The sequence below is a fragment of the Papio anubis genome, chromosome X (assembly GCF_008728515.1).
Source record: "Papio anubis isolate 15944 chromosome X, Panubis1.0, whole genome shotgun sequence".
NCBI classification, from domain to species: domain Eukaryota; kingdom Metazoa; phylum Chordata; class Mammalia; order Primates; family Cercopithecidae; genus Papio; species Papio anubis.
In genome coordinates, this window is record NC_044996.1 from 114,786,515 (window position 1) to 114,810,896 (window position 24,382).

The 24,382-nt window shown below is 42.3% G+C and overlaps 1 protein-coding gene across 18 annotated transcripts in view; it reads right to left on the reverse strand.

The window, feature by feature from the left end:
- Positions 1-22,275, reverse strand: part of GK (glycerol kinase) — a 78,681-nt gene extending 56,406 nt beyond the window's left edge. For 3 of the 18 annotated variants that reach the window (XM_021933061.2, XM_021933057.2, XM_003917539.5), the window contains exons 1-3: positions 21,929-22,147; positions 10,310-10,383; positions 7,449-7,555 (exon numbers count right to left, since the gene is read on the reverse strand). In XM_021933061.2, coding sequence (XP_021788753.1) covers positions 7,449-7,555; positions 10,310-10,383; positions 21,929-22,006 — 259 coding nt within the window. In that variant the 5' untranslated portion in view covers positions 22,007-22,147. Of the gene's footprint in view, positions 1-810; positions 933-4,675; positions 4,773-7,448; positions 7,556-10,309; positions 10,384-21,928; positions 22,188-22,256 lie in introns of those variants that run through there. The other 15 variants (XM_021933066.2, XM_021933065.2, XM_031660448.1 and 12 more) reach the window with 14 other exon arrangements.
- Between the last annotated feature and the right edge of the window lie 2,107 nt (positions 22,276-24,382).

Here is a 24,382-nt window from a genome sequence, read left to right on the forward strand (position 1 = left end):
GATTGGGCCACTGCACTCCAGCCTGGGTGACAGAGCGAGACTCCATCTCAAAAAAAAAAAAAAAAAAATCATTTTCTGTGTAGCTTCTACCACCCGATCTTAGTCATATTCTTTGGAAATATATAGAGTAAGGGTAATCCTTCTACATGCCAGTCTTTCAAAAACTTGAAGCAGCTCTTTTGTACCTCAAGTCTTCTGCTGTGTAGGCTAAACAATCCAATTTCCTTCAGCTGACCCTGCCTAAACACAGCATGGTTTAAAGTCCCTTTATCACCACGCCTAGGAACATGCAAGTATATGTCCACATCACTCAAATTGTACACCCAGAATAAAACACAATACTCTAGGAATGTTCTGACCAGCACAGAGCTGAGGGGGAACCATCAGCTCCCTTGTTCTAATACTATTTATCCAATGCAGATTGACTTACTTTATTTAACATCTTTTCTAAAACTACCTATTGGGTGGTATGCTCACTAACTGGGTCACGGGATCTGTACCCCAAACGTCAGCACTCAGCATCATGCAATATACTTACATAACAAACCTGCACATGTACCCTCTGTATCAAAAATAAAAGTTTATATATAGATATACATATAGTTATTAAATCTTTTCTAGAGATACAAAGATGATTGAGATTCTACTCCAAAGAAATTTAGAGGCATTGGGTACAGGGAAGAGATTCTGGGTAAGACAAAAATGTTTATAAAAGTAAATAAACAGAAAGGAGAATGAGGGGATGGATGGGGCTGGGAATCAATGGGGACTTGGTTCTGACTGATGTAGTGACAGGAGAGGATGGATTACCAGCGCAAGTGGAGGGAGGAGTTCCAAGTAGGGCAGAAGGCTATTGCTGCCCTTGTGATGAAGGAATGTTGGCAGGAGATCCAGATATTAAGCACAGGAACAGGAAGGTGAGGATTTAAGGCCGCAGAGCCTCAACTTTCTCCGTGAAGCAGGAGGTAAGGTTATCTGCCAAAACAGGGCAAGAGTTTGGGGCACCATTCAGTAGAGCTCAGGCTCTGAGGCCAGATAGCTGGGATTCCAATTCCAATTCCTGTGCTTCCTAGCAGTGTGACTCTGGGTCTCAGTTTTGTGTCTTGTGAAATGGAGAGAATAATAGTTCCAACTTTACAGGGTTACAGTGAGGTGTCAATGTATTTTAAAACAGATGCCTGGTACACAGTAAGCACTCAATAAATATTACCTACTGCTGCTGCCTTGGTCATCATTATTGAGAAGAGAGTAGAGTAACAGTTTCAGAGAATGGGACTGAGCTAAGCAGGGCAAATAAAGGAATTCTGCAGCAGCTCTATGGGCACATACTGTGAATGTGATTTTTTTGTGTGTGTGACAACTTTACAACATGGGATCAAAATGAACTCATGGTCAACTAAAATCTCCTATTCCTCCTCATTATGTTAATTTTACCATCAATAAGCTGGCTGCTTTCTTATTCACAATCCTTGAGTAACTATTCTACGCCTCTCATGCTACCTATCTTTACTGGGTCATTCTAACTTTTCTTCAGAATCTAATCTAGAGGTATTTCAATCTGATTCTTCAGTCACGGGTTCCTCCCTGGGCATTCCTTTTTTCTCTTCTATCTTAATTGGATTCCTTCATGCCAAGTAAAATTGCTTTGCTTGCAGACAAAGTCCAGTGAAACAGCTTCCCAGGATTCTCTGCCGGCCACAAACATGTCTTTATTACCCATTTCTCCCCAGGGCACACAAGTCTTATGTGTGAACTTATCTCCGAACTTTTTCAATGTTCCAGTGTCTTGTCATTCCTACCCTAAAATCCTCTATGTTTTTTAAAGAAAACGTTTCTGACTGCTAATCTCAGCACATGTGCCATTCCTAATGGTTCCTAATTTTAATTCTTCTTTCTTGGAATAACACATTCAGGTTTTATAATTCTCCACTCCTCCTCATGTGCACCATTTAAGATAATATGAAAGTCACATGCATAAAACATGTATTTCCTGGTCTCAAAGTCTTTCATTTACGGATATCATAACCATTGTCATATATTGTATTACTCTTGCATTTACCAGCTTCATACTTTACCCACATATTCTCTTTGGGGGCACTTTTCTCTACACTGAACGTCAGTAGTAAAATTAAACTAGTTAAAATCTACACTCAAAATCTCTGGTTAATTTTTCTTAAAATTACGTGTGAAGTTATAATCGCAGTTAAGAAAATATACCTTAGAAAAAAGAGCCTTTGAAAATACTCCAGGATGTTAATAATTGTTGTCTCTGTAGAATTATGGATGAGATGCATCCTTTTTTAAAATTCAAATCATAATGTATAACACATTTTTTGGGAGAAAACTAAAAACACACAGAAAATAAGAGCTTCAGAGGAAGGTTCTCTGGCTACAAAAAGTAATACCATATGGGAAGAGAGATAAGGCTTTTCTTTTCTTTTTTTTTTTTTTTTTTTGAGACAGAGTTTTGCTGTTATTGCCTGGGCTGGAGTGCAGTGGCACGATCTCAGCTTACCGCGACCGCTGCCTCCCTGGTTCAAGAGATTCTTCTGCCTTAGCCTCCCGAGTAGCTGAGATTACAGGCATGTGCCACCATGCCTGGCTAATTTTGTATTTTTTAGTAGAGACAGGGTTTCTCCATGTTGGTCAGGCTGGCCTTGAACTCCAGACCTCAGGTGATCTGCTCGCCTCAGTCTCCCAAAGTGCTGGGATTACAGGCGTGAGCCACCACGCCCGGCCTGATAAAGCTTTTTAAAACAGGCTCTGCAATATGTGTACTTGAGGTGAGTTAGAAAAATTGCAAATGAGATGTGGCTGCTGCTGGAAACATTTTGGAGAACGAGGTGCCTTCCTGAAACCCCTGAGAGGCCCCTGAGAGTATGAGTCTAAGAGGTGATAGAAATGTGTGTGAATATGTTGGGTAGGGCAAGGCAGTGGAGGAATGGATGTGTGGGTTTCCCTTTTCTCTAACACGGAAATAATTGTTTTAGATACAAGATAATCTAATCTCTGAGAATTTTATGCTCTCAATTTTGAAACAGTTTATGTTATGTTTTGGTTCTATCACATGAATGAATATGTAACTGGTTTTTTTTTTTTTTTTTTTTGAGACGGCATTTCACTCTTGTTGCCTAGGCTGGAGTACAATGGAGCAATCTTGGCTCGGTGTGATCTCGGCTCACTGCAACCTCTGCCTCCTGGGTTCAAGCGATTTTCCTGCTTCAGCCTCCCGAGTAGCTGAGATTACAGGCATGAGCCACCACGCCCAGATAATTTTGTATTTTTAGTAGAGACGGGGTTTCTCCAAGTTGATCAGGCAGGTCTCGAACTCCTGACCTCAGGTGATCCGCCCGCCTCGGCCTCCCAAAGTGCTGGGATTACAGGCGTGAGCCACCATGCCCAGCCGTAACTCTTTATATTTTGTAATTGATACTGTAACTCTTTATACTTCGTAATTCCTTGAGCCCAGTGACAGGCAAACAGAGCTGACTCTACCCCTAGAAGGAAAGAAGCAGTCTATTTAATTGCCTTGGGCTAGTGTGTGCTGCTCAGTTGGAGAGTTAATTTTAATTTTGGAGGCATTGCTCCTAGTGACCTGAAATCAACAAACCTTCTGTCAGATAAGGACAACAAAACCAATGAAATGGAAATTTGCCAAGGAAATACCAGGCATGAAGAACCCTTAATGACTGTCAGGTAAGACTATAAATGATATCACTCTTCAGTTGGCAAAGTTAATTTACTTGCCATACAAGAAATAAAAACAGAAGTGGTTTGTGAGATTATCATCAGTGTGGCTCAGGATAAAGAACACTGGTCTAGGAGTCAGGGGAGCTGTGCTTTAATGCTAATCCACCATCAAAAAGCTACTTAACCTGCAGTAAGTCCCCTTCCCTAATTTGCAGATAGAGGGAGCTGGTCTAGTTGACTGAAGATCCTTTACAGTTTTTCCTTTTTTTTTTTTTTTTTGAGTTGAGTCATTTGTTGCCTGCTGGAGTGCAATGGCGCCTATCTCAGCTCACTTCAACCTTTCACTTCCAGGTTCAAGAGATTCTCCTCCTGCCTTAGCCTCCTGAGTAGCTGGGATTACAGGTGTGCGCCACCACGCCCGGCTAATTTTTTGTATTTTTAGTAGAGACAGGGTTTCACCATGTTGGCCAGGCTGGTCAAGAACTCCTGACCTCAGGTGATCCGCCTGCCTCGACCTCCCGAAGTGCTGGGATTACACGCGTGAGCCACTATGTGCCCAGCCTTTTTTGTTTGTTTGTTTTGTTTTTTTTTGAGACAAAGTCTTGCTCTGTTGCCCAGGCTGGAGTACAGTGGGGCAATCTCGGCTCACCACAACCTCTGCCTCCCAGGTTCAAGCGATTCTCCTGCCTCAACCTCCCAAGTAGCTGGAATTACAGGCACCCACCAGCACGCCTGACTAATTTTTTATTTTCAGTAGAGACGGGGTTTCACCATGTTGACCAGGCTGGTCTCAAACTCCTGATCTCGTGATCCACCCACCTCGGCCTCCCAAAGTTCTGGGATTACAGGCATGAGCCACTGCACCCGGTCTCCTTTACAGCTTTAACAGTTTGTGATCTAGAGTTCTACACAGGCAAGCAAAAGCTTGGCCCTTGGCAATGCCAATTGGATAAATTTTCTGGGAAAAAAAAATAGTACAACTGGCCTGGTATGTAGGAGCTTGCGGGATGTTCTCTTCTGTGGCCAGAGGATGGTAGTTGTACAGATGGAAGTGCTGGGTCACTTTGGCTCAGATGTGGACTTCACACTGGCCAGAAACAGAGGAGTATAGAGAAGTTGCCTGTTCAATTCTTAGACCAGGTAGTGCATGTGGAAGACAAGTCACTTGGGCAGGAGTTGTGTGTCATCTTCACATAAACCGTAAAAGCAAGAGAAAAAGGAATAGCACCCAAGTGGGTCCAGAAAGCCAACATATCACAGCCTACCTTACCTGTAAGGGAGGTAGAATGATGTCGAAGCCATGGTCAATCACCCTGGACTCTACATTCTAAACATGGCTTTAAGCTGCCTGGATTACCTATGTCTTTGGTAATTTTGACAGAGCGTGCTACTGATTACCTATTATTTGTTCCCACTGTTTAGACTGTGAGACCTGCAAGAACAGCTCAAGGAAATGATCAACAACAATCACTAATGCACAATTAACCTAAAGTTCAGGACTGCAACCCTAAAATAAGTTGAAACCCTTCCACTTAGATATAGGGATAAAAGGAGGATAGGATTAATATGTGCACAATATTAAAAGTTGTTAATAAAATATCAAATTATACTTTTAAAAATCTGCAAAAACAGAAATAACTCTATTATTTTATGCATTTCCATTTATTTGTGATTATCAGATTAACATGTCTGCACTTAGGCATTAGCTCCATTGTATCCTTAGCACATCTGGCACATAGTAGGCACTCTACAGATTTGTAGTCTTTTTTTTTAAGTGAGTTTGAATTTATACAAACAGAGGAAAGGCTCAGGAGTGATGGTATCAAAGCCAAGATGATGGCAATCAAGCCACCACCACCAACTGATGATCTCTCTCTCTATAGTCAAACTACCTAAGGAGGAAAAAAAGAGCCCTTGAATGGTGAACTTGAAAATTTGAGGCTATAAAGTAGACAGCAAACTTCCACATTATGCTTCCACCTTTTATGCTATTACATCAATCTTGGGTGGCTGGATTTTTTTTTCCCTACATGAATGATGAAAAGTCAAACGTAGATATTCAATTAAAACTACTAGGACTTCACCAGGCGCGGTGGCTCACGCCTGTAATCCCAACACTTTGGGAGGCTTAGGCGGGTAGGTCACGAGGTCAGGATTTCGAGACCAGCCTGGCCAGCATGGTGAAACCCTGTCTCTACTAAAAATACAAAAAAAAAATTAGCTGGGCATGGTGGTGTGTGCCTGTAATCCCAGCTACTCGAGAGGCTGAGGCAGGAGAACTGCTTGAACCTGGGAGGTAGAAGTTATAGCGAGCTGAGATTGTGCCACTGCACTCCAGCCTAGGTGACAAGATTGAGACTCTGTCTCAAAAAAAACAACAACAAAAAAAAAAAAAAAAAAAAAAAAAACAAAAAACTACTAGGACTTCACAGAGAAATTCATAACAATCTAATACTCTCAAGCAATTATTTCAGGGAAATTTTATAAGTGAAGAGTTTGGATTTCAAACACCCCTTCCCCACAACCTACTCCTTCCTCTAGTCTTTCTCTCCTTAGCAAAAGGCATCCTCATCTATCCAGGAGATCTGGCAAAAATGCAAGCATCACCTTTGACCAATCTCTTCCCTCAACCCCACTACTCTCTCTGTTACCGCAACATCCAGTCTATCAGCAAATTATGACCCTTTCTCTCCACCTCCACTGCTACCATTATTGGTCAAGCCACCATCCTCTCTCAGGACTTCCATAGCAGCCTCCGCACTGGTCTCCCTGTGTCCACGCTTTTGCCTTTACCATCTGCTCTCCACACAGCAGTCAGAAAGTTGCCTTGAAACTGCAAGTCATCCCTTGCCACCTTGCTTAAACTTTCTCATGGCTCCCTATGATACTAAGAATAACATCCAACAGGCCGGGTGCGGTGGCTCAAGCCTGTAATCCCAGCACTTTGGGAGGCTGAGACGGGTGGATCACGGGTCAGCAGATGAGACCATCCTGGCCAGCTAGCAGCGGTGGCTCCCGTTTCTACTAAAATACAAAAACTAGCGGGCCAGGTGGCGGGTACTGCGTCCAGCCTGGGAGGCTGAAGCAGGAGAATGGCGTGAAGCCGGAGGCCAGAGCTTGCAGTGAGGCTGAGATCCGACCACTGCCTCAGCCTGACAAGAGCAAGACTGGGTCTCAAAAAAAGAATAGCATCCCGGAAATACAAACCATTTGACCCTGGTACTTCACACAATTTGATCTTCGGAAACCCCTACCCACTCTCACTGCTCAACACTTTTAGTCTTCTTTTGACATGCTGGCCTTCTTTCTGACCCGAAAATGTCCCAGGCTTATTCCCACTTCAGGGCCTTTGCACGTGCTGCATCCTTTCCCTCAAACACTCTTCTAGACACATAGCTGACCCCTTTTGCCCTTTGAGAGCTCAGCAAAAGTGTCACATCCTCAGAAAAGCTTTTCCTGGCCACCTAATCTAAAGCAAGCCCTTCTAGGCACAACCCACCATACCACTTGGTTTTTATTTTTTGGATGGAACTTTTTAGTATTTGAAATTATATTTGTCTGCTCTTATTATCTTGCCCCCATCCAAATAAAAGCTCCATAAGGACAAGAACTTGAACCTTCCTGTTTAGTGTTGTATCCTCAAGTTCTTACAGAAATGCTTGGCACTGCATAGACACTCAATTATAAGCTGAAAGAATAAATTAATGAATTTGATTGAGAGAGTCTTATTATGTGGGTAAAATATTCTATTAAAATACCTTTTATGTTGGAAATATCAATATTGAGCTGTCCAAGTTTCTCACATGTTTTCTCTATACACTCATAGACAGAGTGTAGAATTTCTTTAGGGTCCTGTTCCACCCATCTTTGAACAAAAGAAGGCATTTGGTTAGTCAGTAAGAAAGCAACACAAATATAACTTTTTTCTATAGAAAAGTTAACTTATGAGGGTATGGCTGATGCATACATTAAAGAAAATCAGATTAAGCAAAGCAAATTACATTCCACATTTTAAAGAAACGATTTCAATAAAAGCCTATTTCCTTACAATTTTAATATTCTCCACATAGTAATTAATCATTTTCAAGGAGGCCACTAATAGCAGGCCACAAACAGCAAATATCTACCTATTTTAAATTATTTTTCCAAGTCCAATAAGAAATTTGTTCCCCTTCTTTATATCCTGCAGATTCCATTAATTTTGATAAATTATCTGCATGTTTCACTAATCGCTGGTTATTTCTAGGTAGACAGAAATATATTTATTATTATTCAGAATGATATATTTGTGAAGCAAAAGGAATTCCGAAAAGTCAAATAAGTATACTATTCTTTTTTGCTACTTTTTTCCCAAAATGTTTTGTTGGAATTTAGGGAAAAATTTAAAACTCCTTTTAACTATTTCATGTAGATAAGTGATTGGTCCAAGTTCTTAGACCCAATCTCAGTACAATTTTGGTAAAGTACCAGGGCCTCAGAAGGATGAAAGGCTAATAGTAAATGAGAAGGGTGAGAAGCCTAGGAGAAATATGGTAATTTGAGGAAGTTCAAAAGTAGAAATGATACAACCTAAAATGATTCTACCATAGGATCCAGAAGTAGCAAGGGAATTCCAACTGCCTTTCTTCTCTGCCTTTCTCAGGCCTAACTAAATTCTTCCCTTTCCTGGGCTTTGAATTCTGTCTCTAATTTATTTTATTATTTTTATGTATTTTATTTATTTATTTATTTATTTATTTATTTATTTTTTGAGACAGAGTCTCGCTCTGTCGCCCAGGCTGGAGTGCAGTAGCGCAATCTCGGCTCACTGCAAGCTCCGCCTCCCGGGTTCATGCCATTCTCCTGCCTCAGCCTCCCGAGTAGCTGGGACTACAGGCGCCCGCCACCACGCCCAGCTAATTTGTCGTATTTTTAGTAGAGACAGGGTTTCACCATGTTAGCCGGGATGGTCTCGATCTCCTGACCTTGTGATCCACCTGCCTCAGCCTCCCAAAGTGCTGGGATTACAGGCGTGAGCCACCGCACTTGGCCATCTTTAATTTATTTTAAAAAACCCAGTCTCCTTCTGTGTATTTATAATTTTCATCTAGCCAAGACTCAGGTATCTTCTTTACAAATTGCACTGGGCTCAGTCTTGTGGACAGTCATGCTAATGCTGCTAATGTATCAATAACTTTTATTATTAAACAAAGGAACTCTAAAAAATAGAACATTTTTTTCATGTGAAGAGGACAATACAATTTGGAAACACATCAATTTTTTTCTCTCTTTCTTAAATTGAGGTAAACTTTACAGTGAAATGCACAGATCTAAAGCACACAATTTGCTGAGTTTTGACAAGTGGAAATACCCATCTAAGCAACACCCCAGTCAAGATACAAAATACTTCCAGCATCTCAGAAAGTTCTTTCATGCTCCTTTCAAGTGAATGACACACCTCACAGACAACCACTTTTCTGATTCCTATCATCCTAGATTAGTTTAGACTATTATAAAATTTCAGATCAATGGAGTCATGTAGTATATACTCTTTTGTATCCAACTTTTTTATTTTCCATAATTCCAGTGACATTCCCTCGTGTTGTTGCAAGTATCTGTTCACTTTTTAAAAATTACTAAATGGTATTCCATTGTTATCCATCCTACTGATGACAGATATTTGGGTGGTTTCCAGTTGGGGCTACCTTTTTTTTTGAGATGGAGTCTCACTGTCTCCCAGGCTGGAGTGCAGTGGCGCGATCTCTGCTTACTGCAAGCTCCGCCTCCTGGGTTCATGCCATTCTCCTGCCTCAGCCTCCCGAGTAGCTGAGACTACAGGTGCCCGCCACCACGCCCAGTTAATCTTTTTTGTATTTTTAATACAGACGGGGTTTCACAGTGTTCCCCAGGATGGTCTCAATCTCCTGACCTCGTGATCTGCCCGCCTCGGCCTCCCAAAGTGCTGGGATTACAGGCGTGAGCCACCGCAACTGGCGTTTGGGGCTACTTTTAATAAAGTAGCTATAAACATTCGTGTGCAAGTCTTTCGATGGGCATATGCTTTTATTCCTCTTGGGTAAATTCCTAAGAGTGAAATGCTGCAGGTGTATGGTTAGCTTTGCAATAAACTGCAACACAGTTTTTCAAAGTGGTTATATCATAAACATCATTAAATTTTAAATAATATACTTAACATTATATTTAATTACAATTACTACTTATGAATACTATTCCCAAAAATGTGATTTTAGTATTAGATATTAAGATATGTGAATACTTTTTTAAAAGATACCTTTATTATAAAACAAACCTGACACTCAAATCAGCAAAGCAGCATTTTCGCAATAATAGGAACACAGAACTCAATGACTTCAAAGTTAACGTAAAATTTCTGATATTTAATACTCTTTTGCTTTATTACTTTATTATTCATTCCTTGTTGGTAACTGAATTCCTAAGCCATCAATTCCTGACATGTAAGACATACCAAGTTATTGCATATTTTCTTGACTAATAACAACCTCTCAAATCTTTTCAGGAGGATGTCTGACCAAGTTTACTTTACAAATCCACAGGGCAAGTCAGGTGAGATGGACTAACAAACATAATGTGTCTTTACATATCGAATTAGGAAACATACCCTTCTCTTGGGAACTCTTGTTTTATTTCCACTTGATGATGACTAAGTAGTTCAGCTGTTTTTGAATTGAAAACCTGAAAAATATATTGTAATATTAAGGTAAAAATGCAGGCAGATATCAAGGATGTTTACAGTTATTCAGTAACTGAAGTTCTTGTTCACTGGTAGAAAAAGTCCAATGAGATGAAATGCCATACAAGATGTTCGACTTTCTTTTCATATGGATTCATAAAAGATATAAGGCAGCATCAGAAATAACTTCTCTTTAGGTAAAAAGAAACCTATTGAAGATAAAGGTAAATTAAGAGGCAATTCCCTACTCCTTAAAAAACCAAAATGGTTCTCTAATTGTAGGAAATTTAACACATTAATTAACAGTATGGATTTCTTTTACAGAATAGGAAAAACAAGAATAATAAAAGAGAGCTGATACAATACTAATAGCAATGGTGTAAGGTTCCACTCCATTTATCTTGGACGTGGAGACAGAAAGGGTCACAGATACTCAGCACATAGATGCGTACTGTGTAGATTCCTTTGAAGGGAAGTGCGGCTACACATCTAGCTCTTATAAAAGAGAAACAGAAGGCCAGACGCAGTGGTTTACACCTGTAATCCCAGCACTTTGGGAGGCCGAAGCAGGCAGATCACTTAAGGTCAGGAGTTTGAGACCCGACTGGCCAACATGGTGAAACCCCATCTCTACTAAAAATACAAAAAATTAGCCAGGCGTGGTGGTGGGTGCCTGTAATCCCAGCTACTCGGGAGGCTGAGGCAGGAGAATCCCTTGAACCCACCCAGGAGATGGAGGTTGCAGTGAGCTGAGATTGAGCTCCACCCTGGGCGACAAGAGTAAAACTCTGTCTCAAAAAACAAAAAACAAAAACAAAAAGGTAATAGAGTCCTTGTTAGTAGAGGAATAAGTATATACTTGGCTCCGTCCAGCTGAGTACTCTGTGACATGCTTGTCATAAATTGCTGACCCTTGATATAAAACATTAAAACCAATGGATGAAAACTAACAAAGAAGTGCTATACAATCCTCTACAATTTTAGCACTACTAAAAACAACACTTTTTAAAATATATCAAGTTTTGCTGGGCACAGTGGCTCAGGCCTATAATCCCAGCACTTTGGGAGGTTGAGGCGGGTGGATCACAAGGTCAGGAGCTCCAGACCAGCCTGGCCAACATGGTGAAACCTCGTCTCTACTAAAAATACAAAAATTAGCTGGGTGTGGTGGCGCGTGCCTGTAATCCCAGCTACTCAGGAGGCTGAGGCAGGAGAACTGCTTGAACCAGGAGCCGGGAGGCGGAGGCTGCGGTGAGCCAAGGTCGCGCCATTGCACTCCAGCCTGGGCAACAAGAGTGAAACTCTGAAGAAAAAAAAAAAAGATGCTATATGCAAGTTTTTCATATATATTGTTTTCCATGTTGTAGTATCTATATTTGAGTACCAAAGTACTTACTCTTACAGAGTAAGATGCATATTTTGATTAAAATTAACTTCCAAAATTACTCTAATTACAGCAGTGAAGTAACTTCCAATTAGTAAAGCGTTTCCATGCTTAGGTTTCCTGTGGGAGAAAATTACCTGTTCAATGCAGACTAAGAAAATAAAAAGCATTGAGTCTGTGACTTGCTGCCTTCCTCCTTCTACATCACACACACTCCCTTTCCTCTTTTCTGGAGGAAATAATAAACATAATGAAAGCAAGAGGGCAAATTCTGAAGTCCTTTGAGAAGATAAAATATCTTACAAGTCAAAGGTTAACTTGACACATCATACATCATATACCATGTGATAGCCCTGTGATTTACAAGGCAGCATTAGGGCATGTCTTTAGGATGCCAGCTCCATTAGCATTAGGGTGTGTCTCTAGGAAGCCAGTTCCATTTGCCCTGTTTTATTCACTGAAGTAACCCTAGGAACTAGGGCACAAAGTTGGTGCTCAATAAGTATTTGTTGAATGTCCAAAAAATATGGTGTATTACATATACTTATTAGGACAAAAATTATCACATAAAGTGAGAAACACTTATGTGCAGAAAAACTTCACTACAATAGGAAACTCCAGCTGTATTACTGTTATTCATATTACTGCTGTTCCCTGCTACTCTCAAATTCCTAAAGGACTCTAGGTTAAGAAACAAAGTGTTGGCTGGGCGCAGTGGCTCATGCCTGTAATCCCAGCACTTTGGGAGGCTGAAGCAGGTGGATCACCTGAGGTCAGGAGTTTGAGACCAGCCTGGCCAACATGGCAAAGCCTTGTCTCTACTAAAAATACAAAAATTTGTTGGGTGTGGTGGCACATGCCTGTAATCCCAGCTACTCAGGAGGCTGAGGCAGGAGAATCACTTGAACCCAGGAGGCGGAGGTTGCAATGAGAGAAAGAGAGAAAGAAAGAGAGAAAGAGAGAAAGAGAGAAAGAGAGAGAGAGAGAGAGACAGAAAGAAAGAAAGAAAGAAAGAAAGAAAGAAAGAAAGAAAGAAAGAAAGAAAGAAAGAAAGAAAGAAAGAAAGAAAGAAAGAAAGAAAAAGAAAGAAAGGAAGGAAGGAGAAAGGAAGGAAGGAAGGAGGGAGGGAGGGAGGGAGGAAAGGAGACAAGGTGTCCCTTTTTGCTGGCTGAATTCATAAAAACCTCAATAGCAGACCTGTGGGGCTCTGAATGGAGTGAGACCCCTCTTCCATCACCTCCTAGTTTTAATTAGGGCAACGTCAGGGCCCTTATGCTAAAATGGATTCATGGATCTTTGGAAGAGACAAAGAAAACAGAAGGATTTTGGTAAATTCTATTTGCTGTATTAGACCATGAAGCCACCCAATCAAACAACATTTGGATGTACCAGGATGGAGCCTAAACCTCCCGACTTCATTAAAGCTCTGAAACTTAGGAGACTGACACCACCTTAGTGTAGCCTGTCCAATAGAAATATAACCCAAACCAAAAATGCAAGCCACATACTAACTTTAAGTTGTCTCATTAAAAAAGTAAAAAGAAACATACGAAATTAATTTTAATAACACATTTAAGCCAATATATCTATAAACTTGTTTTAACATGTGATAGATATAAAATATTAATGATTTGTTTTTACTAAGTCTTTGAAATCTGGTATATATTTTACACTTATAGTCTACTCAATTCAGACTAGCCATATTTGAAGTAATCAGTAGCCACATGTGGCCAGTGGCTATTGTACTGGACATGAAGTTCTAGAGTAATTTTTTCCTCATATATCTAGGTTCATATGAAGCCTTCTGGCCATTCATTTGTCTGCAGATGGACAAATGTACAAAGAAGGCTAATGATGTTTCCACAAGACTCTATGGTACAGGGTAATTAACTCCACATTAAAACACAGTGCCCAGAGGCAAGAATGCTAGTCTGATTTTTTCAAGTAGATTTCAGAAATCATTGTCAATTAAAGACAGCAGTGGCTGTGTCGTTTGCTTTACACAATGTCTAGCCTGGTCATTTGGTTTTCTTGGGGGGTGTTTGTTTGAGACAGGGTCTGGCTCTGTCACCCAGGCTGAAGTGCAGTGGCACAATCTCAGCTCTCTGCAACCTCTGCCTCACATAGGGCTGTGTCAGGGCTATGAAGAGGAGAAAGGACAGGTAACCCAGAATTGAGGGTCCGAGAAGGGCTCTCAGAAGTGGTAACTTCTAAACTAAGACTTCAGGTTGAACAGAGGGAGTCCATGTGGGACAGTGTGCGTAGGAGTGCAGGGTGTACAGATGGGCGAGGGTGCGTAGTACTTGCTGATGAGAAAGGATTAGAGGGAGGCAAGGCTGGGACAGGAAAAGCAGTTGCAATGTGTCTGCAGTTCAGGTGAGACATACAGAGGCCTCCACTAGGAGGGCAGCTGCGATGAGGTTGACAGAAGTGAAGTGCAAGTGCAGACAGATACTTAATTCAGGAGGTACAAGCAGGAAAAAGAGCAACACTCAGAGAGGAGAAGTTACAGGTCAGTGCAACTGAGTAGGCAGTGTTTACCAGACAAGGGATAGGGTAGGAGCAGTAGTTTCAGGATAGGAACGCATAGGAGATTGCAAATTTTGTTTTAGATAATGTGTGTTTGAGGTGTTGCTTGGGCACTGAAGTAGAGATATCCAGTGATCAGTTGCTTCTATTTCAGGTCATAAGCTTAAAGAAAAAGATCCAGGCTGGGCACTGTGGCTCATGCCTGTAATCCCAGCACTTTGGGAGGCTGAGGAAGGCAGATCATGAGGTCAAGAGATCGGGACCATCCTGACCAACAAAAATTTTCCAGGCGTGGTGGCTCACACCTGTAATCCCAGCTACTCAGGAGGCTGAGGCAGAAGAATCAATTGAACCCAGGAGGCAGAGGGTGCAGTGAGCCGAGATCACGCCACTGCAATCCAGTCTGGTAACAGAGAGAGACTCTGTCTTGAAAAAAAAAAAAAGAAGAAAGGAAAAAAAAAGATCCGTTCTCAGACTTTTGTGTGGGCCAGAAAGGTAGTTGAGAACGTCATGCTTGGTGTGATGTCGAGGCAAAGAGCACACACAGACCCCGGAAGCACAGAGAGCTGGGGGACATCAAGCTCCAGCCCTGCCCACATCAGCTATTTGACATTTTCTTCTGAGCCTCTATGTTTTTCGTTTGTAAAAGGATACTAAAGTAATTAATGAAGAGTATTTAGCATAGAATAGGCAGAGTATACATCCAAAAGGTGTTAACACTATGACTGTTGCTACTACCGCTACTAATTTTATAATTACTATAATTACAATTACTACTCCCACCACCACTAATAGATGACAGAATAAGGATTAGAAATCACTAATTCTGAATAATGAATATAGGAAGCCAGTTCTATATTCATCTCTAAACCCAAATCATGTCTCAATTCCAGATTTTGTTTTGGGTGAAGGGTAATTTAAAAAGGAAGAAACAAGGAAAGTGAACATAGGATGAGAATTTAGCTCAGTGCAGACACAGTATACACTCGAAAGATGTAACCACTACTGTCACTGCTGCTACTACTGCTACGTTATTATTATTATTATTATTATTACCTATAAGTGGTAGTATTAGAATTGGAAGTCTCCAGGTCTATATTCAGCTCTATGCACAAACTATGACTTAATTCCAGATTTAGAGGAGGAGAATAATTAAAAACTGAAAAAACAAGGAAAATTGTTTTTATAAAAAAATGTTTGGCCGGGCCCAGTGGCTCACGCCTGTAATCCCAGCACTTTGGAAGGCCGAGGTAGGTGGATCACCTGAGGTTCAAGACCAGCCTGGCCAACATGGTAAAACCCCATCTCCACTAAAAATACAAAAATTAGCTGGGTATAGTGGTGCACACCTGTAATCCCAGCTACTGGGGAGGCTGAGGTGGGAGAATCACTTGAACTCAAGAGGTGGAGGTTGCAGTAGGCTGAGATCATGCCACTGCACTCCAGCCTGGGCAACAGAGCAAGACTCTGTCTCAAAAACAAAAAAAAAAAAATTGTTAATTAGCTTCTGAAACAACACATGTATTTTCTGCCTTATAAGAAGGAGAGTTGTGGGGCGCTGAAATGCTCTCTTGACTAAGTAACTGCCCTATAGAATTACCTCACTCATCCTATGACTAATTCATCTGTCCTATCATAAATGTGCACATTCATTTCCTTCCCCATGTGATTTCCCCACTAGCCTAGCCTACTCTTTTATGACACACTAAACTTTACCATGTGATAAGACATTATTCAGAAATGTAAACTCCCTCTTGAGAACACCATGATACTACATAAATGTGAGTGACTGAAAATAAAAATATTAGCCACAAATACGTTCCATGCCAAATTTGACCAGAAAAGGCATCTTCCAACAAGCCACAGAAGTAAATAAAACATAGCAAATGAAATTATGTTTTTCTTAAAAATGAAATTGGCCGAGCGCGGTGGCTCACACCTGTAATCCCAGCACTTTGGGAGGCCGAGGCGGGTAGATCACCTGAGGTCCAGAGTTCGAGACCAGCCTGACCAACATGGAGAAACCCCATCTCTACTAAAAATATAAAAAATTAGCTGGACGTGGTGGCACATGCCTGTAATCCCAGCTACTCGGGGAGGCTGAGGCAGGAGAATCGTTTGAACCCGGGAGGCAGAGGTTGCGGTGAGCTCAGATCGCGCCATTGCACTCCAGCCTGGGCAACAAGAGCAAAACTCTGTCTCAAAAAGAAAAAAAAGAAAGAAAGAAAGAAAGAAATTGTAGTAAATGGCATATACATACATCAAATACAGCTATAGTTTCTGATTTTGACTTTTTTCAAGATGCCTCAAGTTTTATCTGTCTATTCTTCTAATCCAAGCATTCCAGTCAACACACCTGAGTCCTTGTAGGTCCCTTGCTGCTAATGTTGATTCATGTACCATGTGTCTACCATGTGCCAGATGCTGTGTCAGGCTTTGGGGAAGAAAAAGGACATGGTTCTATCCCTCAAGAAGCTCAAAATTGAAAGCTCTTACCACTTAGTCTTGTGACAGACAAGAAGACAAGAGTGGGTGGCAGCTCTCTGTTGAGAACGTATTCCTGGTACTTGTGTAACGTGACAGGCAAGGAAACAAGCAAATGTAGTGAGGAAAGAGAAACAACAAAAGAACCACAACTTGGCCAGGTGCGGTGGCTCACGCCTGTAATCCCAGCACTTTGGGAGGCCGAGGCAGGCAGATCATGAGGTCAGGATTTCAAGGCCAGCCTGGCCAACATGGTGAAACCCTGTCTCTACTAAAAATACAAAAAAATTAGCCAGCCGTGGTAGCACACACCTGTAATCCTGGCTACTCAGTAGGCTGAGGCAGGAGAATTGCTTGAACCTGGGAGGTGGAGGGTGCAGTGAGCTGAGATCGTGCCGCTGCACTCCACCTGGGCAACAGAGCGAGACTCCATCTCAGAAAAAAAAAAAAAGAATCATAACTCTAGTTATCACAAGAGTGGCCTCATTCCAGCTGTGAGCCAAATCAGTTTTACCAAATTTATTGTTCATTAGTCCTTGGCCCATAATGGGTGCTTAATAAATATGTGTTGAATAAACAAATGAAGGAAAGAGGAAATCCATCTGTAAGCCTTATGAGATCTCTAAGTATGATGGGACAGCTGGGGCCAAGGGAATGCTTCCTGCCAAAGCAAACACTGAGCTACAATTCTAGTCATTCTTTATATGTATTGTCTGTTGAAACAAAATGATTATGCAACCATTATCCACAGTGACACACCTGAGCCCTGCCTAGGACCCACTGAATTTGAGTCACAAGATGATCATAACCCACAGTATTCATTCAAATGCAATATTTTTTATAGATTGCAAAACCAATTTATAAGTATGTTTGTCATGGTGAAGATTCATTCATTTGTGATGATAATCAGAACTGACACTTGATTAATAGGTGAGAAGGTGGCCTCCCCCTTCTCTCATCTCCCCTCTGCAGTACTCTAGACAGCTGAGGAACCCAAGGCAGTAGTCAGGAGGACTGGTTTCAGATTATAACAGACCTGGACTTCAATCCTTGCTCTACCAGTTACTCTGTGACCTTGGGCACAATCCTCAGCCACAGTCTAATCACCTGTGTAAAGAAGCTTACTAATACTATCTACATCACAGAGTTATGAGGATTAAATGAGATAATGCTGGAAAAGTCCTCAACATAATACCTGACACATTTCAAGCCACAACATACTAAAGTCATTTTAAAAATCATCATAGCGGGGGAAAAAATTAAGTTACCAAATTAAAGAAGGAAGTTGATTGTTTAAGCTGAAACTTTTGTCTTACAAAGAAATGGCTCCTGTTACACTAATTCTCTTTCCAAGAAGTTCCTACTCTGCAATCTGAGTTACCATGTGCCAACCGCAGTTCACTTTCCTATCAGATAAGTTGGAAATGTTCCGCTTGTACAAAGCATATGCATGGGGTCCCAAGATGAATTATTCGACAATTTGATGAGGAAATGAACATGTTCTATTGTATATCTACCACTAAAATGTAAGAAATTAAGTAACCAAATGTACCCAAGAAAGTTTTAAGAGGTAAGAAAGAAAACCAGAATTAAAATTCAGTTAACTTGGCTGGGCACGGTGGCTCACGCCTGTAATACCAGCACTTTGGGAGGCTGAGGTGGGTGGATCACGAGGTCAGGAGTTTGAGACCAGCCTGACCAACATGGTGAAACCCCGTCTCTACTAAAAATATAAAAATTAGCCGGGCATGGTGGCGCATGCCTGTAATCCCAGTTACTCAGGAGGCTGAGGCAGAAGAATCGGTTGAGCCTGGGAGGCAGAGGCTGTAGTAAGCCAAGATCATGCCACCGCACTCCGGACTGGGCTACAGTGCAAGATTCCATCTCAAAAAATAATAAAAATAATAAAAAATAAAAAAATTCAGTTAACTTATTAAAGAGAAATAAAAATCTACTCAATAAACATGTATAAAACACTCTGAACAGTCTTTAAGTGCTGTTCATCTTTGTATTTCATAAAACATCTTGGTCAACATGACAAATAGCTTAAAAGGAGGTCCCTGCTCCCAAGTACAGCAGGTATACAATTATAATACAAGGGGGGAGTGTAATAAGAGCTATTAATAGAAGTATTTTTTAAAGTGCTATAGGAAGGGGGGGAAATTCTGAATAACGGTTTGAGGAAGACTTACACTAAAAGGTGGCAGTTAAGCCACTATTTAGAGGTAGAGAAGCAGATATGGGGGATAGAGGTGGAGGCATTTCCCTGGGATGAGAGAGCTCAGATAAAGTCTTTTCTCCTTATGGGAGAAAGCTAATATTGCTAACCGAGAAAAAAGAAGGAAGCTTGCAGAGGTTATTGGTCTCAGGAAAGTCAAGTTAAATATGCAAATTTAATGAATAATAGTGAGGAAATTACTTAAATATCTTTAATCTTATAAGCTTCCTTATGACAGTTCTTTTCCACTGTATTCTTTCCTGACAGGTAAGCAATTATTTTTCAGTCATAATTACAACATGGAGTAATATGACTGGAATAACTCCCGGGAATCACCTTGTGATTGAAGCACTTATTCAGCAAATCTTTTATCTGCATTTTGCAGGGAGTGGTTTAGCAACCTCTTTCCTTATAAACAAAGGAAAAAATACCTTGCGAAACCATTCCCAAGTTTTTCACTATTTCACACAGGATCTCTAAGCTTTTTTATTTGCCTCTAGGGCATTCTTTCATAGTTGTTTCTCAAGGAGCGGGCCATTTTATTGATCAACTTTTATACATCCTTCTCTAAGCAGGATGAGAATCTTCTGAATTTGCATCTTAGCTTACATGCAATGAGACCAGGCCTCACAGAGCCCAGTAAACAGGAGCCAATTTTTGAAGGCTCATGTTGTTCATGTTACACACTGAACAATTAATTGTAGCAATATGAAGTTGATCAAGTCCTTCTTCACTGATGTAGAAAGATGTCTTTTGGGCAACAAAACCTGAGGGACCAAGAACAACCTGCAGTGGATAAAGAAGATTGCTGGGCTACATGGACAGCAATAATGAGTCAAAAAGAAGGCATGGACAGTTCAAGCTGACTTCTAAAGGAAGCCTACAAAGTTATGAAATATTTTACTCATTTTCATATTGAGCAAAGGCTGTATAAACTTGAGAACATCTGCCATGCTTGGTTTGGCCCCCACAGTGCCTTATAAACTAATTGCCAACATTTAAGAATTGAAAGATTTCATTGAAAACTCTGGACTACCTGCTTTTAATCTGACAATCTGGCAGCACTGGGCTTGCGTTCCTGCTTGGCAGCTACTAGCTGTCCCCTTGGCCTGGATATCTCTCTAGTCTGCTTTCCCCCTTCTACCTGCCTGGTCCCTGCAGGCATTTGTGTGGGCAATTCTTGAATATGGCTTTAAACATCAACCCACAGTTAGTTGGCACATGTCTTAATGGTCTTTCTTAAGTGGGAAGATGATGATGATCGTGTATATTATGTATTAATCAAATCCAGTTAAGCAGACTTTCTTACTTCTGATTCAGGATTACTTTATAAACATTTCTAGCAATATAAGACAAAGTGAAACCTGCCCTGGGTGATCAAAAGATAAACAGTGCAAGAGACAGTGGAACTATGCTTGGCAGCTCAAACCAAGGTAAGTCATTAAATAAGATTCAAACCAAAATTAGACTGAAAGCTTCTCACTTTAGACAAAAAAAGATATGTCAGGATCAAAGCACAAATGCAGTTTTTAGTCAAGTGCCAGCTTTGACAGAACTTTGAAAAAATATATACACTGTATGTATAATGCATATGTATAAATATACACATAAGTGTATATATATATAGATACATACATACTAAATAACGCAGGAAAACATGATTTGCGGTAAAGTGAAGAGCTAAATAATCGTTACATATTTACATCAACTTGCCAAGTTAGTCAAATATCCATTGAAAGCATGGGCTTTTATCAGCAGGCATTCATTTCAATTATCTTTATTTATTTATTTATTTATTTATTTATTTTTATTATTATTTTTTGAGACAGAGTCTCCCTCTGTTGCCCAGGCTGGAGTGCAGTGGTGTGATCTTCGCTCACTGCAGCCTCCGCCTCCCGGGTTCAAGTGATTCTCCCGCCTCAGCCTCCCGAGTAGCTAGGATTACAGGCGCCCGCCACTACGCCCAGCTAATTTCTATTATGCCAGGTTGGCCAGGCTGGTCTCGAACTCCTGATCTCAGGTAATCCACCGGCCTCAGCCTCCCAAAGTGCTGGGATTACACGTGTGAGCCACCGCGCCCGGTCTCAATTACTTTTAAATTATCTTACTGAACTCAGTGCTAGGTCACTTTAAGAGCAAGTTTCCTAATTTCACAAAAATTAATCAGCAGAGTCACTTAAATAGCGATCTTTTGCGGTAAAACTGTGCTGTCACACATGGTAAATAAAAAGAGAAACAGAATTTCCGTCTCGCTTTATGCTGTGAAGCACAGTAAGGACAATCATTTGTTTGTAATGGGCAAAGTCTCAGAACTGAAATTTGCGAGTCTTCGGAATTAAATAAAGATTCTGGCAAAAGCAGTGTAGTATGACTGTTTCCTAATTTGTTCTGCCACCCTCCCCAGTATTCAACCCTCTGCAATTTCTGTGGGAGAGGATGACAACGCATCATCACTCCAATACTTTATTCGTTCTACTGCTGGAAAGGACGCTGTGTTAGCTACCACAGCCGTGACACAGCTTTCCCCCCATCCAAGGACGTCCTGTGTCTCGCAGGCCAAATGCTCCTAGGGAAGACCGCGGTAGCCGTCATTGTGGCCACCTGTCCCCTCCTGCAAGCCGGCCGCTCTAAGCGGATGCTCAGAGAGTCCCTGCTCCCTCTGGGGGAAGGGTCACCCCATTAGTAGGTGACCCAGCTCCGCCACCAAAACTGCGACTATTCAACTCGGCCGTGGGGGTCATGAGAGCCCGAGGTCCCCCAGGCCTGGGAGGGGCACCCCCAGTGTGGCAGGTCCCGTTCCGGCCTCCCTCCTTTGCCCAGCGGCCGGGGCCCCGGGTCCGAGAGACGCGGGATGGGGACACAACAGCCACCCCCTCCGTCCCCCGACTCCCGCCCCGGCTCAGCGCCTCTTCAAATGTCACCCCGGGCTCACCAAAAAGCGCGTCGAACTGGTGCCCTGGTCCACCGCCCCCACCAATGGCCCTAAAACTGCCTTCTTTGAGGCTGCCATGAAACCAGCTTCAGGTCGGCCGGCGATTGCTGCCGGTTTCCTGGGTGACGGCGGCGGCAGGGGGAGGGGCGGGTGACGAGTCCAAAGAGCGAGGCCGCGCGCGTCCGCTGAACGCTCGGACCGCGCTCGAGGCGGCCCCTTTACCCGCGCGCAGCCTTCTCACCCCGCCCCTCCAGCTCAGGCCCCGCCCCCCACCGCGTTCTCCAAGGCTCCAGGGGCGGGTCAGGGGGGTGGGGGTGGGCGCTGTCACCTGGGCTAGCCAATCAGCAAACACAAAAGAGTCGAACGCTCGGACAGGCGGAGGGCGAAGAGACGTCACGGGGGCGGGGCCTGGGCGCGGTGGAGGCGGTGGCCCGCGCAATAGGTCACGTGGGGGCCCGGCGAGTCGACAGCCGAGCCTTCCAGCTGCCTGGCTTGGGGCGGAGACGAGTACTGCCCTTTGGCAGACAGCGCTCCTGGCCGGCGAAAAGAGCGCACTTCCACTCGTGTCCAGGGGCTCGCCTCGATAGGGGTCCCGAAGTGTGTAGAACTGCTTGTTCCCTCCGGTGGGCTGTGCACAGCACGACGTAAGTCTCTGTGTCGACCTGCCCGGCCTTCCCGCGTTTCCCACGCCCCGCCCACCTCCCTGCATCTGACCCCTGGTAATAATCGTAATCATTCCTTTGGCTGGAACTGACCCCTTACAGGGTCACCTCAAGGAGTAACGCGAATCCTTCACCGTTGCGAGCTTTTCAGGGACAAGAAACGCGGAAGTTCTTTCGGTTTAGCATTAAGGAAAGCACCCAAAATCAACCTCCCCAAGTTCCTCAATCGACCATTCAGGCAGAAGGCGCCCGGCACCACCCAGTCCTGACGCGCCCCTGCTCCTCGTTTGGCCTCACTCTGCGGTCCCCTCCTCCACACGCCATTTCCTCTCCCTCCATTAACTGCTTTGCATGGCAGGGGACAGAAAAGGGTCTCTCCCTTGACCTTGAATTTACCTTGCCCGGATGCTTCTGGATCCTGTGTTCTAAGGGCTTTCAAACTTGGAACCAAGACGCACACTGCAAAACAGTTTACAAAACAAACCCAGGCTGGAGTGTGTGTGTGCGGGGAGCATTTGTAGTTACAATCGTTACACATGTAAATACATGTTATATACATCTAATATACATATAGAGAGAGAAAAACTTTCCAAAACAATATTTGTCCTTCCACAGTATGCATTCTGTACTTTTATTCTATGGCATATCATTTTTTTTAATGCTGATTGAAAATCACTGAATTGCTTTTGTAACCCACCATGCTCTCTATCAATTTTAAAAGCACTCCGCTATACTCACTGTCATTTCTTGCCATCCCTTTCCCAAATGTCTGTGTTATGGAACATCGTTTCTTTTTTTTTTTTTTTCCTTTCTTGCCTTGCTCTACACCACGTCACTTGTCCATCTCTGTATAGTTTTACCACACATGATCTGAAAGCAAATTTTCCTAAACACCGTCTAGACCTCACATTCTAATGTTCCAGAAGAAGCCTGCTTATGGACATACTAGATTTAATAACTATTGATAAACTGGCTTGCTTTAATATAAGAGTGAAGATGAGTCAGTATTTCTGAATTTCCTGGAAGAGGAAAAGAGGGAGACAGGCATATAAACAGGAACTAGGCCAACTTGCCTCTAAAAACAGTGAAAGGCATTGAGTGAATGATATAGAAAAGAATTGTCTTGGTTCTAGAAGGCAGTAAAAACAAAGCCACCAAACCTACCACATCGATCCATTAAAAAAAAAAAAAAAAAAAAAAATCCCTGACCACATTTGAACTTTCACATACTTTTGACTCTCAGATTCCAACAGGACAGCAAATTATTTGTTTGGCAGCACAATGGGATCAGAATTCAGACATTTCAGAATAAATTGGGCTAGATGTACATGAGGGATTCTTAAATTTGTCGATCCTGTGGTTCCTACAACAATGTGTATTCCACATCCTCATTCCTTTCACCAAAACAAAACTGAAAAGCCAAAATATTATTTGGCCTTTCAGGAGTCACATCTCAGCACCCTGTTAGAGATGAAGTAAAGATAAGGGGAAAGATGTTAGATGAAAGAGTTGAGCTCAGCCTATCTTAAATATTTACTGTGAACTTTTCTTTTCTTTTCTTTTTTTTGAGATGGAGTCTTGCTCTTTTGCCCAGGCTGGAGTGCAGTGGTGCAATCTTGGCTCACTGCAACCTCCACCTGCCGGGTTCAAGCAATTCTCCTGTCTCAGCCTCCCAAGTAGCTGGGACTACAGGCCCGTGCCCCCATGCCCAGCTAATTTGTTGTATTTTAGTAGAGACAGGGCTTCACCATGCTGGGCAGGCTGGTCTCGAACTCCTGACCTCGTGATCCAC